Source organism: Vitis riparia, chromosome 1 (genome assembly GCF_004353265.1).
Source record: "Vitis riparia cultivar Riparia Gloire de Montpellier isolate 1030 chromosome 1, EGFV_Vit.rip_1.0, whole genome shotgun sequence".
Classification (NCBI taxonomy): Eukaryota; Viridiplantae; Streptophyta; class Magnoliopsida; order Vitales; family Vitaceae; genus Vitis; species Vitis riparia.
Genome location: NC_048431.1, coordinates 13,231,825 through 13,241,538, shown reverse-complemented (window position 1 = coordinate 13,241,538; position 9,714 = coordinate 13,231,825). Strand labels below are relative to the sequence as shown.

The following is a 9,714-nucleotide window of genomic DNA, read 5'->3' as shown; positions in this document are numbered from 1 at the left end:
CAACCGAATCTTATGGAGCAGCCCTACTATTTATATGGTGGGCCAACCACATCACCTCAGTGACCCTCTTTCTTTTCATGTCTTCAATCTCCATGACTCCCTCATTACATTATTATATTATAATTGATTTGGCCAGAGAGGCTACTCAATCGTTTCTTACATGGGTCATCACAAAAGCATGTTTCTTCATTCACGTTCCTCTAACCATCTCACTCACATGAGCATCGCCCCTGGTGGCGGCAATTGATCACCACCATTATCATCTCAAGTTTCACATCAAGGGACAATCTCCTCCAATGTAGTCAATTCACCCCTTTTGGCCTCCATTGAAAGACCTTTCTTTTCATTAACACATATATATACTAATATACACATTTGCTGGTTTGTTTGTTTGTTTATAATTATTATTATTATGCTCGAATTAGCCAAAACCCTTGGCCAAACCCAAGTTTTGCCAACCTTCTCATCTATTTAATGAAGTGAACTACTTCCATGGGTTCATGCATTGTGTGATAAAGATGAGGATCCTTGAGAAGATAATTAATTTCATGTAAGAATGTGGCTGATAGAGCAGGACACAAAACACATAAGGGGAAAGTTAATCTATTTTTATTCTCATTAATTGATTGGAGGGTTGAACTTTGATTGATTACAGTTGCATTTAGGGGCAAGGTACCCCTCCCTCTTTTGGTCTCCTCAACCAGGAAGTAGCTAGTGAGGCAGATCATCATCCGGATTTGGTGATGGGTTGGAATCTCATTGTAGCTTGCCAACCAAATATAAATCTGCTAATTAATTAGGTCAATGTTGCAGGTACAATGTCAGGCAATCCAAAAAAAAGCTCACTCTCACTTCACTGTCTAGGAGTTTGAAGATAAATTTTGGGTTGTGATTAATTAATTACCCAATGAGATAAAATAAAATTATATTAGCAATTGAAAAAGAAAAGCATGGTGAATTTTTTTAATTGATATGTTTAGTGATAAAAAAAAAACGCAACAAATGAGAAGGCCACCTTATCAAAACTTGTCTAGACACCAAATCACACAGTTAAAAGAATTGGAAGATAGAATTGCTGATTCCATTTAAATCTAGTATGAGTCAGATTGGGTCTTCTTGTTGTCTGACCAAATCACACACTTAAATATAAATATATATCTCTAACAACTTTTTAGATGCACTAGTTAACACAACTTTTCCAGTGGCAAGCATATGCACACATGTCAAGTAGGGCACTTTGATAAGCCATAAACTTTTTCAATTAATAAACACATTTGTCCCTTTCTGATGTGGTTAAAAGGTTGCTAACAAAACCTTTCTGGTTTAATGTCTGAAATAATAAAATAATGAAAGATGTATAAATAGGATGAGGGAAGGAAGTTTTGGAGTGTTCCCAAAAGGGTTCTGTGAGGCATGAGAAGGTAGGAAGACTAAAGAGGCAGGACACGGGGGGCCAAAGGGTGAGAGGGGCATCCCAGAGTTTTCAAAGTATTGAGGCAGTTAGTTACAATAATTCTGTTTGGAAATACTCGGGGGTCAGATCATCGAGGCCCAGCCCCACACGTGCAAGTGTTGGGAGGAGTGGGGGAGCACACGTGGGGAGTGGGAAAAAGGGGCAGAGGGGAAGAAAACAATAATAAAAGGCAGAAGGAGGTGGTGATTGGTGATTGGGGGCGAAGGTGAAGATATGCATGATGAGAGCAATATATTCCCAAGACTGCCACATTTTAACCTGTAAAACCCACACACACGTTTAACTCTTTCCATTTGGTCTGAAAAGTTGGAGACCAAATGATCTATTGTCCTGCCTTTTCTCCTCTCTCTCTCTCTCATAATATAATCACAGAATGGTCCTTTGGAAAGTCTCTGCTTTTCTCCTCCTCCACACACACATTTGTCCTAACTCATAACTAATCCATCTCATCGTTTTTGGTGGTTTCCATCAATAAAATAATAATGGAAAAAGGGTAGAAAGAAACTCAGCAACCTTTCAAAGCTTCAAACTGAGTTGGGTTTTCTTTTTGGGGGATGCTGTTGATTGTTTGTGGCTTTGTGCAGAGATTTATCAACCCGTTGAACCTAACCAAAGTAGTTTTGGATTCTTTTTTTCTTAATATACTCGACTCTTCAAATGAGTATATATATATATATTTTCTGTATGGCATGTAGAAAGAAGAGCCTCTCTTCTCAGAGGATCAGATGAAATGACGATTTTTATTCATGTTCAACAACTAGGCCGCCTCGGATTCGTCTTTGAATCCCAAGAAATACGAGAAGAAATCGGAAATGAATGAAAAGGGCAGCCCATGTTCATAGCTCTTGAAGATGCATTATTTAGTTGCATGTATCTGCTGAAGGAAGCTCTTGTCTCACATCATATGGATGAACAAAAACAAAAGGTTTGGTCCCATAGGAAAGGATTGAAGACAAGTCGGTTTGGAAAGGGTCCCCAGTCCATGTAAACGTGGATGGGCATGACACATGAAATGAAATGAAGGCATGATGTCACAAGGATGTTTAGTTGAATGCACCCATAAATGAAATGGCAGTAAAGGAGTTGGAGTGTGTAAGAGCAGGGTGGAATAGTAACCCAAAAAAACATGCCTCCTTTGGTTGGGACCCTATGCTCTGAGAGTGGGTGTAGAGGTTGGAAGTAACTCCAAATGGTGTTATCCTCTTATGGGCTTCCTCTGCAATGGTTTTTTCAATCGCTGGGGTCCTTCAGTTGGCCTGTTTCCCATATTAAGCCAGGTTTCAAAGTTTTTGACCGAAGTTGTTCAGTTCTTCACAGCAATGCTAGTACATTCCTGTTACACTGTGACCACATTAATTGAAACGTCTGTCATTGGGTTTTCCAGTGAGTGAAAAACTGAAGACCTATTATTATTATTTATTATGATTATTGTAAGATAGGGACATTCTTCTTCTTTTTTTTTTTCAATAAAAAAAAAGAAAAATAATAATAAATTTAAATTGTTTGATTTTGTATTGGGTAAGTGTTTGGGAGGTGGAAGTGCAGTATAAGGACATTCCTTACATGGAAATATGCCCACCCTTTTAACTGGGTTTATTGGGTTTTGGCTGGAATACGCGGATCTCTTCCCTTTTACAACTTTGGTTTTCTGATTTGACTCGTCAAGGCTCCCTTGATCAACTGCGTGCAACTTGAGATTTTCAACAAGTGGTGACTTGTAAGAAGATTCCAAATAGGAAAAGAAAATCAAGAAAAAGATGGCTCTCTATGTCAAGTTCTCGTTTTCTGATATGAAAATCAGAACCTCTGATTTCACTGATATTTTTGCCATATCCACTAATTATGCTTAGCATGAGTATTTACTTGCCGTGCAGCCAAATCTACCTTGGAATTTTCCATGATCACGGAGGTCTAGAAATTTGGCCAGCACAAAGTCGGAGACTACATGCCAAAATAAGGAATCAAAAACTCTGATACTGGGGAGCACATTTAAACTACTTTTACATAATTTAAGTGCTTCTATTTATCAAGAATTGTTTTAAATAAAAAAGAGGTATATATCTGATTCTTGGGGGTCTGATGTATATAGTGGATTAAGGAATACATTGATTAGCATGGGCGACAGAAGAATATGCTTATAGATGGCAAACAATTAGACGTATACATTGGGATCCAAGTAAAGAGACAAAAAGAAACAAGTGGAAGAAGTGGGGGGGTTTTGTGATGAATCAAGTAAATAAATGTTGGTGGTCATGGGGGGTTGGGTTGTTGGGTCTACTTCAAAGTGGTTAACTGAAACCCAGGTTAAACCCCTATGAAGTTAAAGGGGTGGATGGTGATGTGGATCGAAGGCTAGGTTATTAACTAGTGGTGACAGGCGGTGTAGTGTCAAGCTCTCATTTTCTGCCTTGAAAAGAAAGGTGTCTAGACCTGTACAAGCCCCATGCTAGCAGACATCACATTAGAGTCTTTCTTGTCAATGTGGAGAGAGACAGCCCAAGAACCTTCAACCTTATTAACCTTATTGTGTGTGTGTGTGTGAGAGAGAGAGAGTGTGGGAGAGAGAAGATCAAGAAGCAGAGAGAGAGAGAGGGAGAGAGGGGTTTTCTCTCACTTTCACACGTGAGAGTGATGTGGGATTTGTTATAGAGAGAGAGAGAGAGAATGACAATAAAAAATCATAAGAACCAGTTAAATTAAAGGTCAGGGTCAGTCAGGGTGGTTAACTACTTGAAAGAAAAACTCTTTTTCTCACTCTGGAGAGGGGAAGGCGTGTAGGCTTCTGTTAAAACACTCTGCTGTTTTTGCTGTTTCAAGTTTTTCTCTCTCTCTCTCTTTTTTTTCTCTTTTCCCTGAAGTTTTGCTTCCCTCTGCAAAACCCCTTTCTCCTCCTCTTCACTATCTGTCAAACTTTGTTCTCATTTTTAGTTCCACTACACATCCCTTTTTTTTCCAATCAGGCCATGAAGATGACTCTGTAACAGTTGAATAGCAGCAACTGTCAGATAGGAAATGAAGGCATGGCTAACAAGTGTGTTATTTATGCACCAGATAACACAAATGCTCTCAGCTGTTACTCATCCACTCCCTCCTCTTCTTCATCTTCCACTACTTCTCTTGGGACTTCCATGGGGATGGTTTTTGCAGACATGGGTGCTCTCTCTATAAATCCAAACTATGGCGTGGTGCCAGCTGTTTCTTCTTCACAAGAGAGTACTTATGTGCGTAAGGGCCCAAGTGAGGTAGAAAATGGGAGAGCTTGCTGGGGTTTTCCTTTCATGGAAAACTGCACTGCTGGAAGCTTGGAAGAACACCACAACAGTGATGTGGGTGATGGTAAGGGCTCTGATTGCAGTGATGGGTTTGGGGAAAATAATGAAACCATGGATCTCAATGCCAACATAAATGAAGAGAACCCTAATGAGAATATCGTCAGTGGTAAGGAAACCGATAGTGGGCATTCAAAACTGTGTGCCAGAGGGCATTGGAGGCCTGCAGAGGATACCAAGCTCAAGGAACTTGTGGCGCTTTATGGCCCTCAGAACTGGAACCTTATAGCAGAGAAGTTAGAAGGGAGATCAGGTAAGAGGGTGAGAAGAAAGATGGTGACTTGCATGCCTCTTTAGTCTTTTCTATATATTTTTCATATAGAATACTGATTTGACTCTGAACTAGCTAGCCTCATTCTGGTTCTTTCTCTTATCCATTTGAAGGTAAGAGCTGTAGATTGAGATGGTTTAACCAGCTGGACCCAAGGATCAATAGAAGAGCTTTCAGTGAAGAGGAAGAGGAGAGGCTAATGGATGCTCATAGACTGTATGGTAACAAATGGGCCATGATAGCAAGGCTTTTCCCTGGGAGAACTGATAATGCGGTCAAGAACCACTGGCATGTCATAATGGCTAGGAAGTATAGAGAACAATCGAGTGCTTATAGGAGGAGGAAGCTGAGTCAATCTGTTTACAGAAGGATGGAGGAGGACCCAAGCTTTGTCTGCAGGGACACAGCCACGAGAACAGAAACACTGCCACCGTATTCCATCAATCTCTCCAGTGGAGGAATCAACAACAACCTCTCTCCTTTCCCATTTGCAACCTTCAATGGAGCTGTTGGTGGGGTTGTTTATGGTTCAAATGGTTCACCCCAGGTGAACAGTGGGGGAGAAGCAATCTCAAGCAGCAAGCTCCCTCCTCACACTGGGTTTTGTGCGCAACAGACACCATTCGAGTTCTTCTCTGGTGTGTCCTTTTTGATCCCTTTCTTTCCCCCCTATAATCTGTGAGTTCATGCAGTTTGTGCATTTGGGGTTCTGTGCTGACTCCCATTGGTTTCCTTTTTGGAAGCCTACCACATTTCCTATTTCTTTTGATCCATGGTGTCTCTCTCTCACTCTCTCAACTCTCCTCCCCTTGCAGTTGAATAAGTTCTCTTGCTTTTTCTTTTGATGGGTACAGCCTGAATAAGTTGATTATCTTTTGCTCATTTATTCTTTTTCTTTATTCATGAACTGATGCAACCCTTTTATCTTACCTTTTTGCACACTATCTATTATATTATTTATCACTCTTGCTTCTCTCTCTGCTGGCACTTTTGTAGCTTACTAGTTTTCTCTCTTTTGTGACTGGTTGTGTTGTGCAGGTCCCAAGAGCCATGACATGATAAGCATGTTCAGCCAGCACAGATCTTGGGATAGGCCAAGGGACGAGCCCAACAATAATATGTCTGGCTTCTATCCCCAATACCCTCCATTGATGATGGCAATGCAACAGTCAAACTACCATAACACTTGTAATTTCCCAAATTCCACTGCATCAACCCCTCAAGCTTCTGCCACTGAACCTTCATCATCAGAGAACAGAGTAGCCAGCCATTTTGAGACCATTCCACCACCATTCATAGACTTTCTTGGGGTAGGAGCCACATGAGGTTAGAAGCCAAGAAAGCTGAAAGGGGGTGTCGGGTCTCCGCGATCATCAGAATTAATAGACCCTTAATGTGGGCTTTGCTTCCAGATAACTTAGGTAGAGAGGTAACTAGAGGTAAAAAGAGAGGGTTCCTGAAACTAGAACATCTGCATCAGGCTTTTGACAGTCATCTTCCTATCTTTTCCTTGTAACCCCCCTTATTCTCCCGTCAAACTCTTCCAAAGGTGAAACAATAAATTATGTTACTCTTTCTATATTTTCTTTTTCCTTTTTATTTCTTTTACCAGGGAAAACCACACTCAAAACAGACGAGGGGAAGAAAATCAACTCATAAGCTGAACAGGTGGTAGTTGTTGAATATCCAAGGATGTTTGTTTGTCACCGTAAAGTGGGAGTGGGAAGTAGGGAAAAGGAAGGAAGCATGGAGGTGGTGGTGATATGAATAAGACATAGTGAAAACATCCTTTTCTCATGGTCCTGCAAAAACTCAGGCACAAATTCTGGACCCAATCACCACCACCTCCCATGCATTCATGATGGTAACTGTTAATTAAACACCCTTTCCCCAGCAGAATCTTCTGAGAATTCATGCCACCCACATGGGATGGCTGTTTGGAACTCTCCCAAAAGGTGTATTGTGGGGTTGATTCACAAATCCATTCATACACGAAACATAAATTCTGGTGAAGTAATTCCATATATGCACACTGCTATCATCAGGAGCCGTCACTTATCAAGGAAAAAAAAGGGGCCTAGTGCTCTCTCAATATTTTCACCATATATCGTCTTATTGTATTTTGAACTGACAATTTCGTGGCCAGCCCGTGGACCCCAAATCATGAGAAGGAAAATATGGGCCAAAGCCCAACTATAACGTACGTATAATCTTTTGGTCTAACTTATTGAAATGTTATTTTTCAGCAGTATAACTTCAAAATATGACCTTTTATTAGTAGCAAAATTAAAACATGTACATAATGTGAAGTAATATTCCTCTACACGCCAACATTACTAAAGGATTGGCAAATTATAGAGGGAGCAAATACTTGGTCTAATGGCAATTGGCAAGTGATGCATTCGTATGGATTGATACGCTAAGAAAAACTTTTTTCCAGAAACTTGACAAACTCTTTAAAATCAATTTGCCCATCGTCATCTTCATCAAAAGCTTTGATCATCCTTCTGCAGTCCTCTACTTGTGATCCTTCCTTGAGGCCCAAGGAGCATAGAACCCTCTGTAACTCAGTCTCATCTATGAAACCGTCTTTGTTCTCATCAAACACATCGAACGCCTTCTTCACCTCCTCCAAGCTGGGCTCCTCCTCAAACAGTTGTGGAAGCTCATCTGCAACAAGTCCCTCCTCAAGCATCTCTCCATCAGAGTGGTAAGTAACTCCCAATCTGTCCATTACCATCTTCAATTCTCCTCCTTTTAGTTTCCTATTATGCCCTGTGTCATGCTGCGGGCCGAGCACTGGGTCAGGATCCGGGCTTTTTGCCTTGGTCCAAACCTTCCATCCAGTGGACGCAAAGTTGACTAGGGGTTGGATGAAAAGCTGGAAGAGCCAGAAACATATATTGATTTTGAACACTAATAGGTGCCCAGCTGAAGTGGTGTTTGTTGGTGTCTTCCCCATTGGAATCCTGCATCTAGGATGGATTGGGCAGTTCATACAAGGAGATGTTGGAGGTTATATTATATATAGTTGTGTGGGCGTAAGACTTCTGGAAGGGGGTCGTCGTAGAAAAACCTTGTTAGACAAGGTGGCAACCTTCCTGGAAACTTTGATAAAGACCATGGTACTCGCTAGAGGCTTTATTCATGGCGAAAAACTGGTGAGGACAGATCTCCAGAAAAGTCGATAATAGTAATAACAGTACCTCATTGGCGGTGCAGGCTGCAGCTTATGGTTTAGGTAAGAGAAGCTTATTATGGTTTTGCCTCTATTTTTCTTTGTCTGGATCGTTTTGAGAGTCAGGTCGCCTAATACGGCTTTCAAGTCTCCAAAAAGCATTCCATAAGTTTCCACGAAAGTTGGAATGCTTCATTGCTAAGGATGTTCAGTCAACCTCCACGGCTCCACCATTAAAATATCAAAAATTGTGAAAATATTATTGTTTAAATTTTATGAAAATATTAAAAGAAAATGACAAAAAAATTCAGGCAAAAAGATATTAATGGGATGGAAAAAACTCTAAGAAATATAAAATAAGTAATAATACATATAATTATATTATTACAATAAAAAATTAATATGCATAATATTTATGACATTTTACAATTATATATTGGACTTGAAAACATGTTTAATATAATTACAAATTTTTATGTTTATTTTACTCAGATTTAATTATTATAAAAATATATATAAAAAATTCATTGAATAAATTGTCACGAGGATTTTATATTTTCAATAATAATTCAATTAAATATGAAATAAAATAATCAGTATTAATTTATTAACTTACATTTTATTTATATATATATATATATATATCATAATGTTAAAAGTGTAAGAGATATTTGATTAAAAGACGTTGAATAGTTTTAAAATTGAAAAAATAACCTCTTTTTGCCTTTTTCTTTTTTTTTTTTATAAAAAAAACCAATATATTTTTTACACTTTAGCCGAAAAAACGACATCACTCTTCATCCCCAATTCATTTCCCTCCCATTCTAATCTAACTCTCTCTTTCGCCCTCTCTCAATTCCTTTTTTAAAACTTAAAGATGAAGTCTAGTAGAGAAGGAATATGTTGGGATCAATGTTGGAGTGGAAAAGTAAAAAAGGAAAAGTTTGAAAAATAAATGAATAGGAAAAAAAAAAGAAATTAACAAAATAAGTGGAAAACGTGTTTAGGAGGGAAATAAATTAAAAGGATAAAAGAGTCCAAAATTAGTCATCTTTCAACAAAATTAAGAGGAGAAATTATTTTTATAATTTGATGATTATTTTGCCTTATGTGCCCAAATAACCCAAAAGTATAAATAGTAAGATAAGTAAGTCATTTGGCAGAGGACCCAAAGTTGGGGTTGGACAATAAATTATAGAAAATTTCACCACAAGGTCATCTGGGGTATCGTCAAAAGACGGAACTTTCCTTAAAATATGGAACATCTTTTGGAAAACTTCAATCAATTGTAAGGTAGGAATCTGGTTCCAAGTTTCCTACCCCCTAAAACTAGTAACATATTCAAGGAAGAAGGAGAGTCAGGAGACTATTCATTCTCCATATTCATGCCTCATCAGCAAGCAAGAAACAACTTCTCAGAAATTTCACGCCCCACAAAACATTCCTTCGCGTTCACTTTCTG

At 39.0% G+C, this 9,714-nt stretch overlaps 2 protein-coding genes across 2 annotated transcripts; one reads left to right on the top strand and one right to left on the bottom strand.

Moving 5' to 3' along the window:
* The first annotated feature begins 4,085 nt into the window (after positions 1-4,085).
* LOC117922609 (transcription factor MYB120-like) lies at positions 4,086-6,655 on the top strand. The gene is made up of 3 exons (XM_034840806.1): positions 4,086-5,056; positions 5,188-5,712; positions 6,113-6,655. Exons 1-3 carry the CDS (start codon positions 4,495-4,497, stop codon positions 6,397-6,399), a joined length of 1,374 nt encoding a protein of 457 aa, XP_034696697.1. The 5' UTR covers positions 4,086-4,494; the 3' UTR covers positions 6,400-6,655.
* Positions 6,656-7,286: 631 nt separating this feature from the next.
* On the bottom strand, positions 7,287-8,316 carry LOC117922694 (probable calcium-binding protein CML45). Its single transcript, XM_034840916.1, has one exon. The coding sequence runs from the start codon at positions 8,070-8,072 to the stop codon at positions 7,494-7,496; it is 579 nt and encodes a 192-aa protein (XP_034696807.1). The 5' UTR covers positions 8,073-8,316; the 3' UTR covers positions 7,287-7,493.
* Between the last annotated feature and the right edge of the window lie 1,398 nt (positions 8,317-9,714).